Raw genomic sequence first — 27061 nt, 5'->3', positions numbered from 1 at the left:
CGCTCTCTCTCACACACACACCGCGACAGAGACTCGCTCTCTCTCACACACACACCGCGACAGAGACTCTCTCTCTCTCACACACCGTGACAGAGACTCGCTCTCTCTCTCTCACACACAACGCGACAGAGACTCTCTCTCTCTCACACACCGCGACAGAGACTCGCTCTCTCTCTCTCACACACAACGCGACAGAGACTCTCTCTCTCTCTCACACACCGCGACAGAGACTCGCTCTCTCTCTCACACACCGCGACAGAGACTCGCTCTCTCTCTCACACCCCGCGACAGAGACTCGCTCTCTCTCTCTCACACACAACGCGACAGAGACTCGCTCTCTCTCTCTCACACACAACGCGACAGAGACTCTCTCTCTCTCACACACCGCGACAGAGACTCGCTCTCTCTCTCACACACCGCGACAGAGACTCGCTCTCTCTCTCACACACCGCGACAGAGACTCGCTCTCTCTCTCACACACCGCGACAGAGACTCGCTCTCTCTCTCACACACCGCGACAGAGACTCGCTCTCTCTCTCACACACCGCGACAGAGACTCGCTCTCTCTCTCACACACCGCGACAGAGACTCGCTCTCTCTCTCACACACCGCGACAGAGACTCGCTCTCTCTCTCTCACACACACCGCGACAGAGACTCGCTCTCTCTCTCTCACACACACACCGCGACAGAGACTCTCTCTCTCTCTCACACACCGCGACAGAGACTCGCTCTCTCTCTCTCACACACACACCGCGACAGAGACTCGCTCTCTCTCTCACACACCGCGACAGAGACTCGCTCTCTCTCACACACCGCGACAGAGACTCGCTCTCTCTCTCACACACACACCGCGACAGAGACTCGCTCTCTCTCTCACACACACACCGCGACAGAGACTCGCTCTCTCTCTCACACACACACCGCGACAGAGACTCGCTCTCTCTCTCACACACACACCGCGACAGAGACTCTCTCTCTCTCTCACACACCGCGACAGAGACTCGCTCTCTCTCTCTCACACACCGCGACAGAGACTTGCTCTCTCACACACACACCGCGACAGAGACTCGCTCTCTCTCTCTCACACACACACCGCGACAGAGACTCTCTCTCTCTCTCACACACCGCGACAGAGACTCGCTCTCTCTCTCTCACACACCGCGACAGAGACTCGCTCTCTCTCTCACACACACACACCGCGACAGAGACTCGCTCTCTCTCTCACACACACACCGCGACAGAGACTCGCTCTCTCTCTCACACACACACCGCGACAGAGACTCGCTCTCTCTCTCTCACACACACACCGCGACAGAGACTCGCTCTCTCTCTCACACACCGCGACAGAGACTCGCTCTCTCTCTCACACACCGCGACAGAGACTCGCTCTCTCTCACACACACCGCGACAGAGACTCGCTCTCTCTCTCACACACCGCGACAGAGACTCGCTCTCTCTCTCACACACACCCCGCGACAGAGACTCGCTCTCTCTCTCACACACCGCGACAGAGACTCGCTCTCTCTCTCTCTCACACACCGCGACAGAGACTCGCTCTCTCTCTCTCTCACACACCGCGACAGAGACTCGCTCTCTCTCTCACACACCGCGACAGAGACTCGCTCTCTCTCTCACACACCACGACAGAGACTCGCTCTCTCTCTCACACACCGCGACAGAGACTCGCTCTCTCTCTCACACACCACGACAGAGACTCGCTCTCTCTCTCACACACCGCGACAGAGACTCGCTCTCTCTCTCACACACACCGCGACAGAGACTCGCTCTCTCTCTCACACACCGCGACAGAGACTCGCTCTCTCTCACACACCGCGACAGAGACTCGCTCTCTCTCTCACACACACACCGCGACAGAGACTCGCTCTCTCTCTCACACACCCCGCGACAGAGACTCGCTCTCTCTCACACACCCCGCGACAGAGACTCGCTCTCTCTCACACACCCCGCGACAGAGACTCTCTCTCTCTCTCACACACCACGACAGAGACTCTCTCTCTCTCACACACCCCGCGACAGAGACTCTCTCTCTCTCTCACACACCACGACAGAGACTCTCTCTCTCTCACACACCCCGCGACAGAGACTCGCTCTCTCTCTCTCACACACACCCCGCGACAGAGACTCGCTCTCTCTCACGCACACACCGCGACAGAGTCTCCTCACCTGGTAAGGAGGAGATGAATTCGTGAACTTCCCCCACATTCCAGAGTCCAGGATTACTGGACAGGAAGCTGGGGTTAATACCCATCAGGTCCGGCAGTCCTGTGTTACAGCTGGTCAGATCTCGGTCAGATTGTGACTGCCTCTGCTGTCCCAGGCTTGGTGAGACGGGAGATAGATCCTCGTCATAACTCGAGTTATCGGACGCCCGACTCGATTCCTCCTGATTCTGTTAGAGAGACACAGTCAGAGCGTCCGCTTAATCCTCATCACATTGCACTCACTGAATAAGATCCCAAGAGGAGCAAGGCAGACAGTCCCCACTGACGGGCCAGAGACAGGGAGAAAGAGAGAGAGAACACGACAGAGACAGATTGCAACACAGAGAGATAGAGACACACAGCGTCACCCAGTATAACACGCAGAGCACAGGGGGAGAGTTACCCAGAATCACACAGCACAGGGTGAGAGTTACCCAGAATCACACACAGAGCACAGGGTGAGAGTTACCCAGAATCACACAGAGCACAGGGTGAGAGTTACCCAGAATCACACAGAGCACAGGGTGAGAGTTACCCAGAATCACACAGAGCACAGGGTGAGAGTTACCCAGAATCACACAGAGCACAGGGTGAGAGTTACCCAGAATCACACAGAGAGCACAGGGTGAGAGTTACCCAGAATCACACAGAGCACAGGGTGAGAGTTACCCAGAATCACACAGAGCACAGGGTGAGAGTTACCCAGAATCACACACAGAGCACAGGGGGAGAGTTACCCAGAATCACACAGAGCACAGGGTGAGAGTTACCCAGAATCACACAGAGCACAGGGTGAGAGTTACCCAGAATCACACAGAGCACAGGGTGAGAGTTACCCAGAATCACACAGAGCACAGGGTGAGAGTTACCCAGAATCACACACAGAGCACAGGGGGAGAGTTACCCAGAATCACACACAGAGCACAGGGTGAGAGTTACCCAGAATCACACAGAGCACAGGGTGAGAGTTACCCAGAATCACACAGAGCACAGGGTGAGAGTCACACAGAATCACACACAGAGCACAGGGGGAGAGTTACCCAGAATCACACACAGAGCACAGGGTGAGATTTACCCAGAATCACACACAGAGCACAGGGGGAGAGTTACCCAGAATCACACAGAGCACAGGGTGAGAGTTACCCAGAATCACACAGAGCACAGGGTGAGAGTTACCCAGAATCACACACAGAGCAGAGGGTGAGAGTTACCCAGAATCACACACAGAGCACAGGGTGAGAGTTACCCAGAATCACACACAGAGCACAGGGTGAGAGTTACCCAGAATCACACACAGAGCACAGGGGGAGAGTTACCCAGAATCACACAGAGCACAGGGTGAGAGTTACCCAGAATCACACAGAGAGCACAGGGAGAGAGTTACCCAGAATCACACAGAGCACAGGGTGAGAGTTACCCAGAATCACACACAGAGCACAGGGGGAGAGTTACCCAGAATCACACACAGAGCACAGGGTGAGAGTTACCCAGAATCACACAGAGAGAACAGGGTGAGAGTTACCCAGAATCACACAGAGCACAGGGTGAGAGTTACCCAGAATCACACAGAGCACAGGGTGAGAGTTACCCAGAATCACACAGAGCACAGGGTGAGAGTTACCCAGAATCACACACAGAGCACAGGGTGAGAGTTACCCAGAATCACACACACAGAGAACAGGGTGAGAGTTACCCAGAATCACACAGAGCACAGGGTGAGAGTTACCCAGAATCACACAGAGCACAGGGGGAGAGTTACCCAGAATCACACAGAGCACAGGGTGAGAGTTACCCAGAATCACACAGAGCACAGGGGGAGAGTTACCCAGAATCACACACACAGAGAACAGGGTGAGAGTTACCCAGAATCACACAGAGCACAGGGTGAGAGTTACCCAGAATCACACAGAGCACAGGGGGAGAGTTACCCAGAATCACACAGAGCACAGGGGGAGAGTTACCCAGAATCACACAGAGCACAGGGTGAGAGTTACCCAGAATCACACAGAGCACAGGGTGAGAGTTACCCAGAATCACACACAGAGCACAGGGGGAGAGTTACCCAGAATCACACACAGAGCACAGGGTGAGAGTTACCCAGAATCACACACAGAGCACAGGGGGAGAGTTACCCAGAATCACACAGAGCACAGGGGGAGAGTTACCCAGAATCACACAGAGCACAGGGTGAGAGTTACCCAGAATCACACACAGAGCACAGGGTGAGAGTTACCCAGAATCACACAGAGCACAGGGTGAGAGTTACCCAGAATCACACACAGAGCACAGGGTGAGAGTTACCCAGAATCACACACAGAGCACAGGGTGAGAGTTACCCAGAATCACACACAGAGCACAGGGTGAGAGTTACCCAGAATCACACAGAGCGCAGGGTGAGAGTTACCCAGAATCACACACAGAGCACAGGGGGAGAGTTACCCAGAATCACACACAGAGCACAGGGTGAGAGTTACCCAGAATCACACAGAGCACAGGGTGAGAGTTACCCAGAATCACACACAGAGCACAGGGGGAGAGTTACCCAGAATCACACAGAGCACAGGGTGAGAGTTACCCAGAATCACACACAGAGCACAGGGTGAGAGTTACCCAGAATCACACACAGAGCACAGGGTGAGAGTTACCCAGAATCACACAGAGCACAGGGTGAGAGTTACCCAGAATCACACAGAGCACAGGGGGAGAGTTACCCAGAATCACACACAGAGCACAGGGTGAGAGTTACCCAGAATCACACAGAGCACAGGGTGAGAGTTACCCAGAATCACACAGAGCACAGGGTGAGAGTTACCCAGAATCACACACAGAGCACAGGGTGAGAGTTACCCAGAATCTCACACAGAGCACAGGGTGAGAGTTACCCAGAATCACACAGAGAGAACAGGGTGAGAGTTACCCAGAATCACACAGAGCACAGGGTGAGAGTTACCCAGAATCACACACAGAGCACAGGGGGAGAGTTACCCAGAATCACACACAGAGCACAGGGTGAGAGTTACCCAGAATCACACACAGAGCACAGGGTGAGAGTTACCCAGAATCACACAGAGCACAGGGTGAGAGTTACCCAGAATCACACACAGAGCACAGGGTGAGAGTTACCCAGAATCACACACAGAGCACAGGGTGAGAGTTACCCAGAATCACACAGAGAGCACAGGGTGAGAGTTACCCAGAATCACACAGAGAGCACAGGGTGAGAGTTACCCAGAATCACACACAGAGCACAGGGTGAGAGTTACCCAGAATCACACACAGAGCACAGGGGGAGAGTTACCCAGAATCACACAGAGCACAGGGTGAGAGTTACCCAGAATCACACAGAGAGCACAGGGTGAGAGTTACCCAGAATCACACAGAGCACAGGGTGAGAGTTACCCAGAATCACACACAGAGCACAGGGGGAGAGTTACCCAGAATCACACACAGAGCACAGGGTGAGAGTTACCCAGAATCACACAGAGAGAACAGGGTGAGAGTTACCCAGAATCACACAGAGCACAGGGTGAGAGTTACCCAGAATCACACAGAGCACAGGGTGAGAGTTACCCAGAATCACACAGAGCACAGGGTGAGAGTTACCCAGAATCACACAGAGCACAGGGGGAGAGTTACCCAGAATCACACACAGAGCACAGGGTGAGAGTTACCCAGAATCACACACACAGAGAACAGGGTGAGAGTTACCCAGAATCACACAGAGCACAGGGTGAGAGTTACCCAGAATCACACAGAGCACAGGGGGAGAGTTACCCAGAATCACACAGAGCACAGGGTGAGAGTTACCCAGAATCACACAGAGCACAGGGGGAGAGTTACCCAGAATCACACAGAGCACAGGGGGAGAGTTACCCAGAATCACACAGAGCACAGGGGGAGAGTTACCCAGAATCACACAGAGCACAGGGTGAGAGTTACCCAGAATCACACAGAGCACAGGGTGAGAGTTACCCAGAATCACACAGAGCACAGGGTGAGAGTTACCCAGAATCACACAGAGCACAGGGTGAGAGTTACCCAGAATCACACACAGAGCAGAGGGTGAGAGTTACCCAGAATCACACACAGAGCAGAGGGTGAGAGTTACCCAGAATCACACACAGAGCAGAGGGTGAGAGTTACCCAGAATCACACACAGAGCACAGGGTGAGAGTTACCCAGAATCACACAGAGAGCACAGGGTGAGAGTTACCCAGAATCACACACAGAGCACAGGGTGAGAGTTACCCAGAATCACACACAGAGCACAGGGGGAGAGTTACCCAGAATCACACAGAGCACAGGGTGAGAGTTACCCAGAATCACACAGAGAGCACAGGGTGAGAGTTACCCAGAATCACACAGAGCACAGGGTGAGAGTTACCCAGAATCACACACAGAGCACAGGGGGAGAGTTACCCAGAATCACACACAGAGCACAGGGTGAGAGTTACCCAGAATCACACAGAGAGAACAGGGTGAGAGTTACCCAGAATCACACAGAGCACAGGGTGAGAGTTACCCAGAATCACACAGAGCACAGGGTGAGAGTTACCCAGAATCACACAGAGCACAGGGTGAGAGTTACCCAGAATCACACAGAGCACAGGGGGAGAGTTACCCAGAATCACACACAGAGCACAGGGTGAGAGTTACCCAGAATCACACACACAGAGAACAGGGTGAGTGTTACCCAGAATCACACAGAGCACAGGGTGAGAGTTACCCAGAATCACACAGAGCACAGGGGGAGAGTTACCCAGAATCACACAGAGCACAGGGGGAGAGTTACCCAGAATCACACAGAGCACAGGGTGAGAGTTACCCAGAATCACACAGAGCACAGGGTGAGAGTTACCCAGAATCACACACAGAGCACAGGGTGAGAGTTACCCAGAATCACACAGAGCACAGGGTGAGAGTTACCCAGAATCACACACACAGAGCACAGGGTGAGAGTTACCCAGAATCACACAGAGCACAGGGTGAGAGTTACCCAGAATCACACAGAGAGCACAGGGTGAGAGTTACCCAGAATCACACAGAGCACAGGGTGAGAGTTACCCAGAATCACACAGAGAGCACAGGGTGAGAGTTACCCAGAATCACACACAGAGCACAGGGGGAGAGTTACCCAGAATCACACACAGAGCACAGGGTGAGAGTTACCCAGAATCACACACAGAGCGCAGGGTGAGAGTTACCCAGAATCACACACAGAGCACAGGGGGAGAGTTACCCAGAATCACACAGAGCACAGGGTCAGAGTTACCCAGAATCACACACAGAGCACAGGGTGAGAGTTACCCAGAATCACACACAGAGCGCAGGGTGAGAGTTACCCAGAATCACACACAGAGCACAGGGGGAGAGTTACCCAGAATCACACAGAGCACAGGGTCAGAGTTACCCAGAATCACACACAGAGCACAGGGGGAGAGTTACCCAGAATCACACAGAGCACAGGGTGAGAGTTACCCAGAATCACACAGAGCACAGGGTGAGAGTTACCCAGAATGACACACAGAGCACAGGGTGAGAGTTACCCAGAATCACACAGAGCACAGGGTGAGAGTTACCCAGAATCACACAGAGCACAGGGGGAGAGTTACCCAGAATCACACACAGAGCACAGGGTGAGAGTTACCCAGAATGACACACAGAGCACAGGGTGAGAGTTACCCAGAATCACACAGAGCACAGGGTGAGAGTTACCCAGAATCACACAGAGCACAGGGTGAGAGTTACCCAGAATCACACACAGAGCACAGGGTGAGAGTTACCCAGAATGACACACAGAGCACAGGGTGAGAGTTACCCAGAATCACACAGAGCACAGGGTGAGAGTTACCCAGAATCACACAGAGCACAGGGTGAGAGTCACACAGAATCACACAGAGCACAGGGTGAGAGTTACCCAGAATCACACACAGAGCACAGGGTGAGAGTTACCCAGTAACAGGTACTGAGCTTGTTCTTTTGACTCGATACCCTCCCCACATGCTTCTATCCATTACCTTGAGATGCCTCTTGTGGAATTTGACTCTGACATTCTCAGCACTGCTCTTCCTTGTCCCTCTGCGACCCATCCGAATCCCACTCTCTTTGTGGAGCTGGCTCATTTTCTCCGCTGTGAAGCGTCTCACTCCCTTCCTGCAGCTCACGTTGTACCTGCAGCAGAGGAGATTTTGTCCATGACCCACCACACTGTCTCACAGCCTGGCAATGCTCTAACAACAAACACCAATACCACTGGAGAACCACCCACAATCCGCAGCAGACAGAGCAGACAATGGCCTGGTCTGGGCCTGGGCTTATCGCTGGTCCCAGAGGGTCAGCGGACAGGGTCTAACCCACTGACCCACCCTGAGAGAGAGGGGAGATCTTCACCCCAGGTCCAGGGGGTGAGAGGTCAGGGTCTGACCCACTGACCCACCCTCAGAGAGAGAGGGGAGATCTTCACCCCAGGTCCAGGGGGTGAGAGGACAGGGTCTGACCCACTGACCCACCCTGAGAGAGATGAGAGAGAACTTCACCCCAGGTCCAGGGGGTGAGGACAGTGTCTGACCCACTGACCCACCCTCAGAGAGAGGAGAGAGATCCTCACCCCAGGTCCAGGGGGTGAGGACAGTGTCTGACCCACTGACCCACCCTCAGAGAGAGAGGGGAGATCTTCACCCCAGGTCCAGGGGGTGAGGGGACAGGGTCTGACCCACTGACCCACCCTCAGAGAGAGGGGAGAGAGATCTTCACCCCAGGTCCCAGGGGGTGAGGACAGTGTCTGACCCACTGACCCACCCTCAGAGAGAGGGGAGAACTTCACCCCAGGTCCAGGGGGTGAGGACAGGGTCTGACCCACTGACCCACCCTCAGAGAGAGGGGAGAGAGATCTTCACCCCAGGTCCCAGGGGGTGAGGACAGTGTCTGACCCACTGACCCACCCTCAGAGAGAGGGGAGAACTTCACCGCATGTCCAGGGGGTGAGGACAGTGTCTGACCCACTGACCCACCCTCAGAGAGAGGGGAGATCTTCACCCCATGTCCAGGGGGTGAGGACAGGGTCTGACCCACTGACCCACCCTCAGAGAGAGGGGAGAGATCTTCACACCAGGTCCCAGGGGGTGAGGACAGGGTCTGACCCACTGACCCACCCTGAGAGAGAGAGAGAGAGATCTTCACCCCAGGTCCAGGGGGTGAGGACAGTGTCTGACCCACTGACCCACCCTCAGAGAGAGGGGAGAGATCTTCACCCCAGGTCCCAGGGGGTGAGAGGACAGTGTCTGACCCACTGACCCACCCTCAGAGAGAGGAAAGATCTTCACCCCAGGTCCCAGGGGGTGAGAACAGGGTCTGACCCACTGACCCACCCTCAGAGAGAGGGGAGATCCTCACCCCAGGTCCAGGGGGTGAGGACAGTGTCTGACCCACTGACCCACCCTCAGAGAGAGAGGGGAGAGATCTTCACCCCAGGTCCCAGAGGGTGAGAGGACAGGGTCTGACCCACTGACCCACCCTCAGAGAGAGGGGCGAGATCTTCACCCCAGGTCCCAGAGGGTGAGGACAGGGTCTGACCCACTGACCCACCCTCAGAGAGAGGGGAGAGATCTTCACCCCAGGTCCAGGGGGTAAGGACAGTGTCTGACCCACTGACCCACCCTCAGAGAGAGGGGAGAGATCTTCACCCCAGGTCCAGGGGGTGAGGACAGTGTCTGACCCACTGACCCACCCTCAGAGAGGGGAGAGAGATCTTCACCCCAGGTCCAGGGGGTGAGGGGACAGTGTCTGACCCACTGACCCACCCTCAGAGGGGAGATCTTCACCCCAGGTCCAGGGGGTGAGGACAGTGTCTGACCCACTGACCCACCCTCAGAGAGAGGGGAGATCTTCACCCCAGGTCCAGGGGGTGAGGACAGTGTCTGACCCACTGACCCACCCTCAGAGAGAGGGGAGATCCTCACCCCAGGTCCAGGGGGTGAGGACAGGGTCTGACCCACTGACCCACCCTCAGAGAGAGGGGAGAGATCTTCACCCCAGGTCCAGGGGGTGAGGACAGTGTCTGACCCACTGACCCACCCTCAGAGAGAGGAGAGAGATCTTCACCCCAGGTCCAGGGGTGAGAGGACAGGGTCTGACCCACTGACCCCCCCTCAGAGAGAGAGGGGAGATCTTCACCCAAGGTCCAGGGGGTGAGGACAGGGTCTGACCCACTGACCCACCCTCAGAGAGAGGGGAGAGATCTTCACCCCAGGTCCCAGAGGGTGAGGACAGTGTCTGACCCACTGACCCACCCTCAGAGAGAGGGGAGATCTTCACCCCAGGTCCAGGGGGTGAGAGGACAGTGTCTGACCCACCCTCAGAGAGAGAGGGGAGAGATCTTCACCCCAGGTCCAGGGGGTGAGGACAGTGTCTGACCCACTGACCCACCCTCAGAGAGAGGGGAGAGAGATCTTCACCCCAGGTCCCAGGGGGTGAGGACAGTGTCTGACCCACTGACCCACCCTCAGAGAGAGGGGAGAACTTCACCCCAGGTCCAGGGGGTGAGGACAGGGTCTGACCCACTGACCCACCCTCAGAGAGAGGGGAGAGAGATCTTCACCCCAGGTCCCAGGGGGTGAGGACAGTGTCTGACCCACTGACCCACCCTCAGAGAGAGGGGAGAACTTCACCGCATGTCCAGGGGGTGAGGACAGTGTCTGACCCACTGACCCACCCTCAGAGAGAGGGGAGATCTTCACCCCATGTCCAGGGGGTGAGGACAGGGTCTGACCCACTGACCCACCCTCAGAGAGAGGGGAGAGATCTTCACACCAGGTCCCAGGGGGTGAGGACAGGGTCTGACCCACTGACCCACCCTGAGAGAGAGAGAGAGAGATCTTCACCCCAGGTCCAGGGGGTGAGGACAGTGTCTGACCCACTGACCCACCCTCAGAGAGAGGGGAGAGATCTTCACCCCAGGTCCCAGGGGGTGAGAGGACAGTGTCTGACCCACTGACCCACCCTCAGAGAGAGGAAAGATCTTCACCCCAGGTCCCAGGGGGTGAGAACAGGGTCTGACCCACTGACCCACCCTCAGAGAGAGGGGAGATCCTCACCCCAGGTCCAGGGGGTGAGGACAGTGTCTGACCCACTGACCCACCCTCAGAGAGAGAGGGGAGAGATCTTCACCCCAGGTCCCAGAGGGTGAGAGGACAGGGTCTGACCCACTGACCCACCCTCAGAGAGAGGGGCGAGATCTTCACCCCAGGTCCCAGAGGGTGAGGACAGGGTCTGACCCACTGACCCACCCTCAGAGAGAGGGGAGAGATCTTCACCCCAGGTCCAGGGGGTAAGGACAGTGTCTGACCCACTGACCCACCCTCAGAGAGAGGGGAGAGATCTTCACCCCAGGTCCAGGGGGTGAGGACAGTGTCTGACCCACTGACCCACCCTCAGAGAGGGGAGAGAGATCTTCACCCCAGGTCCAGGGGGTGAGGGGACAGTGTCTGACCCACTGACCCACCCTCAGAGGGGAGATCTTCACCCCAGGTCCAGGGGGTGAGGACAGTGTCTGACCCACTGACCCACCCTCAGAGAGAGGGGAGATCTTCACCCCAGGTCCAGGGGGTGAGGACAGTGTCTGACCCACTGACCCACCCTCAGAGAGAGGGGAGATCCTCACCCCAGGTCCAGGGGGTGAGGACAGGGTCTGACCCACTGACCCACCCTCAGAGAGAGGGGAGAGATCTTCACCCCAGGTCCAGGGGGTGAGGACAGTGTCTGACCCACTGACCCACCCTCAGAGAGAGGAGAGAGATCTTCACCCCAGGTCCAGGGGTGAGAGGACAGGGTCTGACCCACTGACCCCCCCTCAGAGAGAGAGGGGAGATCTTCACCCAAGGTCCAGGGGGTGAGGACAGGGTCTGACCCACTGACCCACCCTCAGAGAGAGGGGAGAGATCTTCACCCCAGGTCCCAGAGGGTGAGGACAGTGTCTGACCCACTGACCCACCCTCAGAGAGAGGGGAGATCTTCACCCCAGGTCCAGGGGGTGAGAGGACAGTGTCTGACCCACCCTCAGAGAGAGAGGGGAGAGATCTTCACCCCAGGTCCAGGGGGTGAGGACAGGGTCTGACCCACTGACCCACCCTCAGAGAGAGGGGAGAGATCTTCACCCCAGGTCCAGGGGGTGAGGACAGTGTCTGACCCACTGACCCACCCTCAGAGAGAGGGGAGATCTTCACCCCAGGTCCAGGGGGTGAGGACAGTGTCTGACCCACCCTCAGAGAGAGGGGAGAGATCTTCACCCCAGGTCCAGGGGGTGAGGACAGGGTCTGACCCACTGACCCACCCTCAGAGAGAGGGGAGATCTTCACCCCAGGTCCAGGGGGTGAGGACAGGGTCTGACCCACTGACCCACCCTCAGAGAGAGGAGAGATCTTCACCCCAGGTCCAGGGGGTGAGAGGACAGGGTCTGACCCACTGACCCACCCTCAGAGAGAGGGGAGATCTTCACCCCAGGTCCAGGGGGTGAGGACAGTGTCTGACCCACTGACCCACCCTCAGAGAGAGAGGGGAGAGATCTTCACCCCAGGTCCAGGGGGGTGAGAGGACAGGGTCTGACCCACTGACCTACCCTCAGAGAGAGAGGGGAGAGATCTTCACCCCAGGTCCAGGGGGTGAGGACAGTGTCTGACCCACTGACCCACCCTCAGAGAGAGGAGAGATCTTCACCCCAGGTCCAGGGGGTGAGGACAGTGTCTGACCCACTGACCCACCCTCAGAGAGAGAGGAGAGATCTTCACCCCAGGTCCCAGAGGGTGAGAGGACAGGGTCTGACCCACTGACCCACCCTCAGAGAGAGGGGAGATCTTCACCCCAGGTCCAGGGGGTGAGGACTGTATCTGACCCACTGACCCACCCTCAGAGAGAGAGGGGAGATCTTCACCCCAGGTCCAGGGGGTGAGAGGACAGTGTCTGACCCACTGACCCACCCTCAGAGAGAGAGAGAGGAGATCTTCACCCCAGGTCCAGGGGGTGAGAGGACAGTGTCTGACCCACTGACCCACCCTCAGAGAGAGAGGAGAGATCTTCATCCCAGGTCCAGGGGGTGAGAGGACAGTGTCTGACCCACTGACCCACCCTCAGAGAGAGAGGGGAGATCTTCACCCCAGGTCCAGGGGGTGAGAGGACAGGGTCTGACCCACTGACCCACCCTCAGAGAGAGGGGAGATCTTCACCCCAGGTCCAGGGGGTGAGAGGACAGTGTCTGACCCACCCTCAGAGAGAGAGGAGAGATCTTCACCCCAGGTCCAGGGGGTGAGAGGACAGTGTCTGACCCACTGACCCACCCTCAGAGAGAGAGGGGAGATCTTCACCCCAGGTCCAGGGGGTGAGAGGACAGTGTCTGACCCACTGACCCACCCTCAGAGAGAGGGGAGATCTTTACCCCAGGTCCAGGGGGTGAGAGGACAGTGTCTGACCCACCCTCAGAGAGAGGGGAGATCTTCACCCCAGGTCCTCGGGGGTGAGGACAGGGTCTGACCCACTGACCCACCCTCAGAGAGAGGGGAGATCTTCACCCCAGGTCCTAGGGGGTGAGGACAGGGTCTGACCCATTGACCCACCCTCTGAGAGAGGGGAGAGATCCTCACCCCAGGTCCCAGGGGGTGAGAGGACAGGGTCTGACCCACTGACCCACCCTCAGAGAGAGGGGAGATCTTCACCCCCCTCTGTCTGGGCGTGGATTTGACCCTTGGGGTTGTAGTTGACTCCTGGGCTACACAGCGAGCATTCTCTGACCTTCTGTTCCCTTACCTCTTGGCACAGGCCATGGAGCAGAACCTCTTTGACCTCTTGAACTTCTCTGCTTGTTCGAGCCGCCCACAGAACTCACACTTCAGCATCTCCTGCAGGACCTCCGACCCTGAAACAAGGGCAATCTTTAACCTCTGACCCTGAAACAAGGGCAACCTTTAACCTCCGACCCAGAAACAATGGCCACCTTTAACCTCCAACCCTGAAACAAGGGCAACTTTTAACCACTGACCCTGAGACAAGGTAAATTGGAATCATGGATTGGCAGGCAAAAGTGTAATCGAACAGTGGGCATCGTTTAAAGAGGAGATGGTTCAGGTACAGTCTAGGTACCTTCCCACAAGGGGCAAAGGTGGAGCAACAAAGCCAGATCTCCCTGGATGACCAAAGAGATAGAGAGTAAGATGAAGCAGAAAAAAGGGGCATATGACAGATGTCAGGTTGATAATACAAGATGCTTAAAGTAGATAAGTCACCCGGTCCGGATGGGATGCATCCTGGGTGGCTGAGGGAAGTAAGGGTGGAAATTGCGGAGGTACTGGCCATAATCTTCCAAACATCCTTAGATACGGGGGTGGTGCCAGAGGACTGGAGAATTGCAAATGTTACAACCTTGTTCAAAAAAGGATGTAAGGATAAACCCCACAACTATAAGCCAGTCAGTTTAACTTAGAAACACTGGACAATATCCAGGCTTGGGCTGATAAATGGCAAATAACATTCGCGCCAGACAAATATCAGGCAATGACCATCTCCAACAAGAGAGAGTCTAACCACCTCCCCTTGACATTCAACAGCATTACCATCGCCGAATCCCCCACCATCAACATCCTGGGGGTCACCATTGGCCAGAAACTTAACTGGACCAGCCATATAAATACTGTGGCTACAAGAGCAGGTGAGAGGCTGGGTATTCTGCGGCGAGTGACTCACCTCCTGACTCCCCAAAGCCTTTCCACTATTTACAAGGCACAAGTCAGGAGTGTGATGGAATACTCTCCACTTGCCTGGATGAGTGCAGCTCCAACAACACTCAAGAAACTCGTCACCATCCAGGACAAAGCAGCCCGCTTGATTGGCACCCCATCCACCACCTTAAACATTCACTCTCTCCACTACCGGCGCACTGTGGCTGCAGTGTGTACCATCCACAGGATGCACTGCAGTAACTCGCCAAGGCTTCTTTGACAGCACCTCCCAAACCCGTGACCTCTAGCACCTAGGACAAGGGCAGCAGGCACATGGGAACAACACCACCTGCACGTTCCCCTCCAAGTCACACACCATCCCGACTTGGAAATATATCGGCCGTTCCTTCATCGTCGCTGGGTCAAAATCCTGGAATTCCCTTCCTAACAGCACTGTGGGAGAACCTTCACCACACGGACTGCAGCGGTTCAAGAAGGCGGCTCACCACCACCTTCTCAAGAGTAATTAGGGATGGGCAATAAATGCTGGCCTCGCCAGCGAGGCCCACATCCCATAAATGAATAAAAGAAAACGATAATCCGGGACAGAATTACTAGTCATTTGGACAAGTGTGGATTGATTAGGGAAAGCCAGCACAGATCTGTTAAAGGTAAATCGTGTTTAACTAACCTGATAGAGATTTTTGATGAGGTAACAGAGGGTCGATGAGGGCAGTGCGGTGGATGCGGTGTATATGGACTTTCAAAAGGTGTTTGATAAAGTGCCGCATAATAGGCTTGTCAGCAAAATTGAAGCCCATGGAATAAATGGGGCAGTGGCAGCATGGATACAGAATTGGCTAAGTGACAGGGAACAGGGTAGTGGTAAATGGTTGTTTTTCAGACTGGAGGGAGGTGTACAGTGGTGTTCCCCAGGGGTTGGTGCTGGGACCACTGCTTTTCTTGATATATATTAATGGCTTGGACTTGGGTGTACAGGGCACAATTTCAAAATTTGCAGATGACACTAAACTTGGAAGGGTAGTGAACAGTGAGGAGAATAGTGATAGACTTCAAGAGGATATAGACAGGCTGGTGGAATGTGCGGACACGTGGCAGATGAAATTTAACACATGAAGAATGAGGAGAGGCAATATAAAGTAGAGGGCACAATTCTAAAGGGGTACAGGAACAGAGAGATCTGGGGGTGAATGTGCACAAATCGCTGAAGGTGGCAGGGCAGGTTGAGAAAGTGGTTAAAAAAGCAGACGGGATCCTGAGCTTTATAAATAGAGGCAGAGAGTACAAAAGCAAGGAAGTCACGATGAACCTTTATAAAACACTGGTTCGGCCACAACTGGAGTATTGTGTCCAGTTCTGGGCACAGTGTGAAGGCCTTGGAGAGGGCACAGAAGAGATTTACTGGAATGATTCCAGGGATGAGGGACTTCAGTTACGTGGATAGACTGGAGAAGCTGGAGTTGTTCTCCTTGGAACAGAGAAGGTTGCGAGGAGATTTGATCGAGGTGTTCAAAATCATGGAGGGTCCAGACAGAGTAGATAGAGAGAAACATTTCCCGTTGGTGGAAGGGTCAAGAACCAGAGGACACAGATTTAAGGTGATTGGCAAAAGAACCAGTGGCAAACGGCCTCCTTCTGTGTCGTAACGATTCTATGAAACAAGGGCGACCGTTAACCTCCGACCCTGAAACAAGGGCGACCGTTAACCTCCGACCCTGAAACAAGGGCGACCGTTAACCTCCGACCCTGAAACAAGGGCGACCGTTAACCTCCGACCCTGAAACAAGGGCGACCGTTAACCTCCGACCCTGAAACAAGGGCGACCGTTAACCTCCGACCCTGAAACAAGGGCGACCGTTAACCTCCGACCCTGAAACAAGGGCGACCGTTAACCTCCGACCCTGAAACAAGGGCGACCGTTAACCTCCGACCCTGAAACAAGGGCGACCGTTAACCTCCGACCCTGAAACAAGGGCGACCGTTAACCTCCGACCCTGAAACAAGGGCGACCGTTAACCTCCGACCCTGAAACAAGGGCGACCGTTAACCTCCGACCCTGAAACAAGGGCGACCGTTAACCTCCGACCCTGAAACAAGGGCGACCGTTAACCTCCGACCCTGAAACAAGGGCGACCGTTAACCTCCGACCCTGAAACAAGGGCGACCGTTAACCTCCGACCCTGAAACAAGGGCGACCGTTAACCTCCGATCCTGAAACAAGGGCGACCGTTAACCTCCGACCCTGAAACAAGGGCGACCGTTAACCTCCGACCCTGAAACAAGGGCGACCGTTAACCTCCGACCCTGAAACAAGGGCGACCGTTAACCTCCGACCCTGAAACAAGGGCGACCGTTAACCTCCGACCCTGAAACAAGGGCGACCGTTAACCTCCGACCCTGAAACAAGGGCGACCGTTAACCTCCGACCCTGAAACAAGGGCGACCGTTAACCTCCGACCCTGAAACAAGGGCGACCGTTAACCTCCGACCCTGAAACAAGGGCGACCGTTAACCTCCGACCCTGAAACAAGGGCGACCGTTAACCTCCGACCCTGAAACAAGGGCGACCGTTAACCTCCGACCCTGAAACAAGGGCGACCGTTAACCTCCGATCCTGAAACAAGGGCGACCGTTAACCTCCGACCCTGAAACAAGGGCGACCGTTAACCTCCGATCCTGAAACAAGGGCGACCGTTAACATCCGATCCTGAAACAAGGGCGACCGTTAACCTCCGACCCTGAAACAAAGGCGACCGTTAACCTCCGACCCTGAAACAAGGGCGACCGTTAACCTCCGACCCTGAAACAAGGGCGACCGTTAACCGCCGACCCTGAAACAAGGGCGACCGTTAACCTCCGATCCTGAAACAAGGGCGACCGTTAACCTCCGACCCTGATACAAGGGCGACCGTTAACCTCCGATCCTGAAACAAGGGCGACCGTTAACCTCCGACCCTGAAACAAGGGCGACCGTTAACCTCCGACCCTGAAACAAGGGCGACCTTTAACCTCCGACCCTGAAACAAGGGCGACCGTTAACCTCCGACCCTGAAACAAGGGCGACCGTTAACCTCCGACCCTGAAACAAGGGCATCCGTTAACCTCCGACCCTGAAACAAGGGCATCCGTTAACCTCCGACCCTGAAACAAGGGCGACCGTTAACCTCCGACCCTGAAACAAGGGCATCCATTAACCTCCGACCCTGAAACAAGGGCATCCGTTAACCTCCGACCCTGAAACAAGGGCGACCGTTAACCTCCGACCCTGAAACAAGGGCAACCGTTAACCTCCGACCCTGAAACAAGGGCGACCGTTAACCTCCGATCCTGAAACAAGGGCAACCGTTAACCTCCGACCCTGAAACAAGGGCGACCTTTAACCTCCGACCCTAAAACAAGGGCGATCTTTAACCCCCGACCCTGAAACAAGGGCGACCGTTAACGTCCGACACGGAAACAAGGGCGACCTTTAACCTCCAACCCTGAAACAAGGGCAAACATGAACCTTTGATCAATTCAAAATACAAGTTGGACAGTAACCAGGACAGAAAGGGAGCAACGTTCCAGGAGCTGTCACATAGACCCCCATCAGATAGGAGTCACCTCACCCAGACCCCCATCAGAGAGAGAGAGGAGTCTCCTCACCCAGACCCCCATCAGAGAGGAGTCACCTCACCCGGACCCCCATCAGAGAGGAGTCTACTCACCCAGACCCCGATCAGAGAGTGAGGGGTCTCCTCACCCAGACACCCATCAGAGAGAGAGAGGGGTCTCCTCACACAGACCCCCATCAGAGAGAGAGGACTCTCCTCACCCAGACCCCCATCAGAGAGAGAGGAGTCTCCTCACCCAGACCTCCATCAGAGAGAGAGAGGAGTCTCCTCACCCAGACCCACATCAGAGAGAGAGGAGTCTCCTCACCCAGACCCCCATCAGAGAGAGAGGAGTCTCCTCACCCAGACCCCCATCAGAGAGAGAGAGGAGTCTCCTCACCCAGTCCCCCATCAGAGAGAGAGGAGTCTCCTCACCCAGACCCCCATCAGAGAGAGAGAGGAGTCTCCTCACCCAGACCCCCATCAGAGAGAGAGGAGTCTCCTCACCCAGACCCCCATCAGAGAGAGAGAGGAGTCTCCTCACACAGACCCCCATCAGAGAGAGAGGGGTCTCCTCACCCAGACCCCCATCAGAGACAGAGAGGAGTCTCCTCACCCAGACCCCCATCAGAGAGAGAGAGGAGTCTCCTCACCCAGACCCCCATCAGAGAGAGAGGAGTCTCCTCACACAGACCCCCATCAGAGAGAGAGAGGAGTCTCCTCACCCAGACCCCCATCATGGAGAGAGGAGTCTCCTCACCCAGACCCCCATCAGAGAGAGAGAGAGGAGTCTCCTCACCCAGACCCCCATCAGAGAGAGAGGAGTCTCCTCACCCAGACCCCCATCAGAGAGAGAGAGGAGTCTCCTCACCCAGAGCCCCATCAGAGAGGGAGAGGAGTCTCCTCACCCAGACCCCCATCAGAGAGAGAGGAGTCTCCTCACCCAGACCTCCATCAGAGAGAGAGGAGTCTCCTCACCCAGACCCCCATCAGAGAGAGAGAGGAGTCTCCTCACCCAGACCCCCATCAGAGAGAGAGGAGTCTCCTCACACAGACCCCCATCAGAGAGAGAGAGGAGTCTCCTCACCCAGACCCCCATCAGAGAGAGAGGAGTCTCCTCACCCAGACCCCCATCATGGAGAGAGGATTCTCCTCACCCAGACCCCCATCAGAGAGAGAGAGAGGAGTCTCCTCACCCAGACCCCCATCAGAGAGAGAGGAGTCTCCTCACCCAGACCCCCATCAGAGAGAGAGAGGAGTCTCCTCACCCAGAGCCCCATCAGAGAGGGAGAGGAGTCTCCTCACCCAGACCCCCATCAGAGAGAGAGGAGTCTCCTCACCCAGACCTCCATCAGAGAGAGAGGAGTCTCCTCACCCAGACCCCCATCAGAGAGAGAGGAGTCTCCTCACCCAGACCCCCATCAGAGAGAGAGAGGAGTCTCCTCACCCAGACCCCCATCAGAGAGAGAGGAGTCTCCTCACCCAGACCCCCATCAGAGAGAGAGAGGAGTCTCCTCACCCAGACCCCCATCAGAGAGAGAGGAGTCTCCTCACCCAGACCCCCATCAGAGAGAGAGAGGAGTCTCCTCACACAGACCCCCATCAGAGAGAGAGGGGTCTCCTCACCCAGACCCCCATCAGAGACAGAGAGGAGTCTCCTCACCCAGACCCCCATCAGAGAGAGAGAGGAGTCTCCTCACCCAGACCCCCATCAGAGAGAGAGGAGTCTCCTCACACAGACCCCCATCAGAGAGAGAGAGGAGTCTCCTCACCCAGACCCCCATCATGGAGAGAGGAGTCTCCTCACCCAGACCCCCATCAGAGAGAGAGAGAGGAGTCTCCTCACCCAGACCCCCATCAGAGAGAGAGGAGTCTCCTCACCCAGACCCCCATCAGAGAGAGAGGAGTCTCCTCACCCAGACCCCCATCAGAGAGAGAGAGAGGAGTCTCCTCACACAGACCTCCATCAGAGAGGAGTCTCCTCACCCAGACCCCCATCAGAGAGAGAGAGGGGTCTCCTCACCCAGACCCCCATCAGAGAGAGAGAGGAGTCTCCTCACCCAGACCCCCATCAGAGAGAGAGAAGTCTCCTCACCCAGACCCCCATCAGAGAGAGAGGAGTCTGCTCACCCAGACCCCCATCAGAGAGAGAGAGGAATCTCCTCACCCAGACCCCCATCAGAGAGAGAGGAGTCTCCTCACCCAGACCCCCATCAGAGAGAGAGAGGAGTCTCCTCACCCAGACCCCCATCAGAGAGAGAGGAGTCTCCTCACCCAGACCCCCATCAGAGAGAGAGGAGTCTCCTCACCCAGACCCCCATCAGAGAGAGAGGAGTCTCCTCACCCAGACCCCCATCAGAGAGAGAGGAGTCTCCTCACCCAGACCCCCATCAGAGAGAGAGGAGTCTCCTCACACAGACCTCCATCAGAGAGGGATCTCCTCACCCAGACCCCCATCAGAGAGAGAGAGGAGTCTCCTCACCCAGACCCCCATCAGAGAGAGAGAGGAGTCTCCTCACCCAGACCCCCATCAGAGAGAGAGAGAGGAGTCTCCTCACCCAGACCTCCATCAGAGAGAGAGGAGTCTCCTCACCCAGACCCCCATCAGAGAGAGAGAGGAGTCTCCTCACCCAGACCCCCATCAGAGAGAGAGAAGTCTCCTCACCCAGACCCCCATCAGAGAGAGAGGAGTCTGCTCACCCAGACCCCCATCAGAGAGAGAGAGGAATCTCCTCACCCAGACCCCCATCAGAGAGAGAGGAGTCTCCTCACCCAGACCCCCATCAGAGAGAGAGAGGAGTCTCCTCACCCAGACCCCCATCAGAGAGAGAGGAGTCTCCTCACCCAGACCCCCATCAGAGAGAGAGGAGTCTCCTCACCCAGACCCCCATCAGAGAGAGAGGAGTCTCCTCACCCAGACCCCCATCACAGAGAGAGGAGTCTCCTCACACAGACCCCCATCAGAGAGAGAGGAGTCTCCTCACCCAGACCCCCATCAGAGAGAGAGGAGTCTCCTCACCCAGAACCCCATCAGAGAGAGAGGAGTCTCCTCACCCAGACCCCCATCAGAGAGAGAGGAGTCTCCTCACCCAGACCCCCATCAGAGAGAGAGAGGAGTCTCCTCACCCAGACCCCCATCAGAGAGAGAGAGGAGTCTCCTCACCCAGACCCCCATCAGAGAGAGAGGAGTCTCCTCACCCAGACCCCCATCAGAGAGAGAGAGGAGTCTCCTCACCCAGACCCCCATCAGAGAGAGAGGAGTCTCCTCACCCAGACCCCCATCAGAGAGAGAGAGGAGTCTCCTCACCCAGACCCCCATCAGAGAGAGAGGAGTCTCCTCACCCAGACCCCCATCAGAGAGAGAGAGGAGTCTCCTCACCCAGACCCCCATCAGAGAGAGAGGAGTCTCCTCACCCAGACCCCCATCAGAGAGAGAGGAGTCTCCTCACCCAGACCCCCATCAGAGAGAGAGGAGTCTCCTCACCCAGACCCCCATCAGAGAGAGAGAGGAGTCTCCTCACCCAGACCCCCATCAGAGAGAGAGGAGTCTCCTCACCCAGACCCCCATCAGAGAGAGAGAGGAGTCTCCTCACCCAGACCCCCATCAGAGAGAGAGGAGTCTCCTCACCCAGACCCCCATCAGAGAGAGAGAGGAGTCTCCTCACCCAGACCCCCATCAGAGAGAGAGGAGTCTCCTCACCCAGACCCCCATCAGAGAGAGAGAGGAGTCTCCTCACCCAGATCCCCATCAGAGAGGGAGGAGTCTCCTCACCCAGACCCCCATCAGAGAGAGAGGAGTCTCCTCACCCAGACCCCCATCAGAGAGAGAGAGAGGAGTCTCCTCACACAGACCTCCATCAGAGAGGAGTCTCCTCACCCAGACCCCCATCAGAGAGAGAGAGGGGTCTCCTCACCCAGACCCCCATCAGAGAGAGAGAGGAGTCTCCTCACCCAGACCCCCATCAGAGAGAGAGAAGTCTCCTCACCCAGACCCCCATCAGAGAGAGAGGAGTCTGCTCACCCAGACCCCCATCAGAGAGAGAGAGGAATCTCCTCACCCAGACCCCCATCAGAGAGAGAGGAGTCTCCTCACCCAGACCCCCATCAGAGAGAGAGAGGAGTCTCCTCACCCAGACCCCCATCAGAGAGAGAGGAGTCTCCTCACCCAGACCCCCATCAGAGAGAGAGGAGTCTCCTCACCCAGACCCCCATCAGAGAGAGAGGAGTCTCCTCACCCAGACCCCCATCAGAGAGAGAGGAGTCTCCTCACACAGACCTCCATCAGAGAGGGGTCTCCTCACCCAGACCCCCATCAGAGAGAGAGAGGAGTCTCCTCACCCAGACCCCCATCAGAGAGAGAGAGGAGTCTCCTCACCCAGACCCCCATCAGAGAGAGAGAGGAGTCTCCTCACCCAGACCCCCATCAGAGAGAGAGGAGTCTCCTCACACAGACCCCCATCAGGGAGAGAGGAGTCTCCTCACCCAGACCCCCATCAGAGAGAGAGAGGAGTCTCCTCACCCAGACCCCCATCAGAGAGAGAGAGGAGTCTCCTCACCCAGACCCCCATCAGAGAGAGAGAGGAGTCTCCTCACCCAGACCCCCATCAGAGAGAGAGAGGAGTCTCCTCACCCAGACCCCCATCAGAGAGAGAGAGGAGTCTCCTCACCCAGACCCCCATCAGAGAGAGAGAGGAGTCTCCTCACCCAGACCCCCATCAGAGAGAGAGGAGTCTCCTCACCCAGACCCCCATCAGAGAGAGAGGAGTCTCCTCACCCAGACCCCCATCAGAGAGAGAGGACTCTCCTCACCCAGACCCCCATCAGAGAGAGAGAGGAGTCTCCTCACCCAGACCCCCATCAGAGAGAGAGAGGAGTCTCCTCACCCAGACCCCCATCAGAGAGAGAGGACTCTCCTCACCCAGACCCCCATCAGAGAGAGAGAGGAGTCTCCTCACCCAGACCCCCATCAGAGAGAGAGGAGTCTCCTCACCCAGACCCCCATCAGAGAGAGAGGAGTCTCCTCACACAGACCCCCATCAGAGAGAGAGAGGAGTCTCCTCACCCAGACCCCCATCAGAGAGAGAGAGGAGTCTCCTCACCCAGACCCCCATCAGAGAGAGAGAGGAGTCACCTCACCCGGACCCCCATCAGAGAGAGAGGAGTCTCCTCACCCAGACCCCATCAGAGAGAGAGGAGTCTCCTCACACAGACCCCCATCAGAGAGAGAGAGGAGTCTCCTCACCCAGACCCCCATCAGAGAGAGAGAGGAGTCACCTCACCCGGACCCCCATCAGAGAGAGAGGAGTCTCCTCACCCAGACCCCCATCAGAGAGAGAGAGGAGTCTCCTCACCCAGACCCCCATCAGAGAGAGAGAGGAGTCTCCTCACCCAGACCCCCATCAGAGAGAGAGAGGAGTCTCCTCACCCAGACCCCCATCAGAGAGAGAGAGGAGTCTCCTCACCCAGACCCCCATCAGAGAGAGAGAGGAGTCTCCTCACCCGGACCCCCATCAGAGAGAGAGGAGTCTCCTCACCCAGACCCCCATCAGAGAGAGAGAGGAGTCACCTCACCCGGACCCCCATCAGAGAGAGAGAGGAGTCTCCTCACCCAGACCCCCATCAGAGAGAGAGGAGTCACCTCACCCAGACCCCCATCAGAGAGAGAGAGGGGTCTCCTCACCCAGACCCCCATCAGAGAGAGAGGAGTCTCCTCACCCAGACCCCCATCAGAGAGAGAGAGGAGTCACCTCACCCGGACCCCCATCAGAGAGAGAGAGGAGTCTCCTCACCCAGACCCCCATCAGAGAGAGAGGAGTCACCTCACCCAGACCCCCATCAGAGAGAGAGAGGAGTCTCCTCACCCAGACCCCCATCAGAGAGAGAGGAGTCACCTCACCCAGACCCCCATCAGAGAGAGAGAGGAGTCTCCTCACCCAGACCCCCATCAGAGAGAGAGAGGGGTCTCCTCACCCAGACCCCCATCAGAGAGAGAGGAGCCTCCTCACCCAGACCCCCATCAGAGAGAGAGGAGTCACCTCACCCGGACCCCCATCAGAGAGGAGTCCTTCATCCCCTCTGTCTTGGTTGGGTTTGTTCCCTGGTCCCCAGAGGGTGAAAGGTTGATGTCTGGCCCCCCGCCCTAATGGCTGGATTACAGCAAGGGTGTATGATGAATCGGGGGTCTCTGACAAACCTTCCTGGTTGGCGGGCTCCCTCTGGAGTTGGTGTGAGCCGAGCTGTGTCTCTGGCTGTAGTACAGGAGGTTCCTGTTGTTTCTGTTTCCCATCAGCTGGGCCGAGCACAGCATCAACCTGTAAAGAGAAAATAATCAACAGTTCACAGAGCCCAGAGAAAAACCTCCCCCTCAGGCCCCCGGGCGGGGTGGGACAGGGCTCCGGGCGGGGCGGGTCAGGGCCCCGGGCAGGGCTGGAGAGGGCCCAGGCAGGGCTGGAGAGGGCCCCGGCAGGGCGGCGCAGGGCCAGCGGGCAGAGCGGGGCAGGGCCCCCAGACGGGGCGGGACAGGGGGTCCCCGGGCAGGGCGAGACAAGGCCCCGGGCAGGGCGGGAGAGGGCCCCCGGGCAGGGCGAGACAGGGCCCCGGGCAGGGCGGGAGAGGGCCCCCGGGCAGGGCGAGACAGGGCCCCGGGCAGGGCGGGAGAGGGCCCCCGGGCAGGGCGAGACAGGGCAGGACGGGGCCCCCGGGCAGGGCGAGACAGGGCAGGACGGGGCCCCCGGGCAGGGCGAGACAGGGCAGGACAGGGCCCCCGGGCAGGGCGGGACGGGGCCCCCGGGCAGGGCGGGACGGGGCCCCCGGGCAGGGCGGGACGGGGCCCCCGGGCAAGGCGGGACGGGGTCCCCGGGCAGGGTGGGACAGGGCCCCCGGGCAGGGCGGGGCCCCCGGGCAGGGCGGGGCGGGGCCCCCAGGCAGGGCGAGACGGGGTCCCCGGGCAGGGCGAGACGGGGTCCCCGGGCAGGGCGAGACGGGGTCCCCGGGCAGGGCGAGACGGGGTCCCCGGGCAGGGCGAGACGGGGTCCCCGGGCAGGGCGAGACGGGGTCCCCGGGCAGGGCGAGACGGGGTCCCCGGGCAGGGCGAGGCAGAGCTCCCAGGCAGGGCGAGACAGGGCAGGACGGGGCCCCTGGGCAGGGCGAGACAGGGCCCTGGGCAGTGCGGGAGAGGGACCCCGGGCAGGGCGAGACAGGGTCCCCGGGCAGGGCGAGACGGGGCCCCGGGCAGGGCGAGACGGGGCCCCCGGCCAGGGCGAGACGGGGGCCCCGGGCAGGGCGAGGCAGAGATCCCGGGCAGGGCGAGACAGGGCAGGACGGGGCCCCTGGGCAGGGCTGGAGAGGGCCCCCGGGCAGGGCGAGACGGGGCCCCGGGCAGGGCGAGACGGGGCCCCCGGGCAGGGCGAGACGGGGTCCCCGGGCAGGGCGAGACGGGGTCCCCGGGCAGGGCGAGGCAGAGCTCCCGGGCAGGGCGAGACAGGGCAGGACGGGGCCCCTGGGCAGGGCGGGAGAGGGCCCCCGGGCAGGGCGAGACGGGGCCCCGGGCAGGGCGAGGCAGAGCTCCCGGGCAGGGCGAGACAGGGCAGGACGGGGCCCCTGGGCAGGGCGGGAGAGGGCCCCCGGGCAGGGCGAGACGGGGTCCCCGGGCAGGGCGAGACAGGGCCCCCGGGCAGGGCGAGACAGGGTCCCCGGGCAGGGCGAGACAGGGCCCCCGGGCAGTGTGGGACAGGGCCCCCGGGCAGTGCAGGACAGGGCCCTCGGGCAGGGCGAGACAGGGCCCCCGGGCAGGGCGAGACAGGGCCCCCGGGCAGTGTGGGACAGGGCCCCCGGGCAGTGCGGGACAGGGCCCCCGGGCAGTGCCCCCGGGCAGGGCGGGGCAGGGTCCCCGGGCAGGGCGAGACAGGGTCCCCGGGCAATGGAGACAGGGTCCCCGGGCAGGGCGGGGCAGGGTCCCCGGGCAGGGCGAGACAGGGTCCCCGGGCAGGGCGAGACAGGGTCCCCGGGCAGGGCGAGACAGGGTGCCCGGGCAGTGCGGGACAGGGCCCCCGGGCAGGGCGGGGCAGGGTCCCCGGGCAGGGCGAGACAGGGTCCCCGGGCAGTGCGGGACAGGGCCCCCGGGCAGGGCGAGACAGGGTCCCCGGGCAGGGCGGGGCAGGGCCTGGGCAGGGCGAGACAGGGCCCCCGGGCAGGGCGAGACAGGGTCCCCGGGCAGTGCGGGACAGGGCCCCCGGGCAGGGCGAGACAGGGTCCCCGGGCAGGGCGGGGCAGGGTCCCCGGGCAGGGCGAGACGGGGCCCCCGGGCAGTGTGGGACAGGGTCCCCGGGCAGGGCGAGACAGGGCCCCCGGGCAGTGTGGGACAGGGCCCCCGGGCAGTGAGGGACAGGGCCCCGGGGCAGGGCGGGACAGGGTCCCCGGGCAGGGCGAGACAGGGTCCCCGGGCAGGGCGGGGCGGGGTCCCCGGGCAGGGCGAGACGGGGCCCCCGGGCAGTGTGGGACAGGGCCCCCGGGCAGTGTGGGAC

At 58.6% G+C, this 27061-nt stretch overlaps 1 protein-coding gene across 1 annotated transcript in view; it reads right to left on the bottom strand.

The window, feature by feature from the left end:
• Positions 1–27061, bottom strand: part of LOC137317331 (polyhomeotic-like protein 1) — a 128259-nt gene that overhangs the window by 8423 nt on the left and 92775 nt on the right. Inside the window, exons 8-11 of the mRNA XM_067980743.1 lie at positions 24733–24850; positions 14018–14126; positions 8242–8395; positions 2187–2412 (exon numbers count right to left, since the gene is read on the bottom strand). Coding sequence (XP_067836844.1) covers positions 2187–2412; positions 8242–8395; positions 14018–14126; positions 24733–24850 — 607 coding nt within the window. The remainder of the gene's footprint in view (positions 1–2186; positions 2413–8241; positions 8396–14017; positions 14127–24732; positions 24851–27061) is intronic.

The sequence above is a fragment of the Heptranchias perlo genome, unplaced genomic scaffold (assembly GCF_035084215.1).
Source record: "Heptranchias perlo isolate sHepPer1 unplaced genomic scaffold, sHepPer1.hap1 HAP1_SCAFFOLD_609, whole genome shotgun sequence".
NCBI classification, from domain to species: Eukaryota; Metazoa; Chordata; class Chondrichthyes; order Hexanchiformes; family Hexanchidae; genus Heptranchias; species Heptranchias perlo.
Note: the sequence above shows the minus strand (reverse complement) of the source record. Positions and strands in the feature narration are given on the sequence as shown.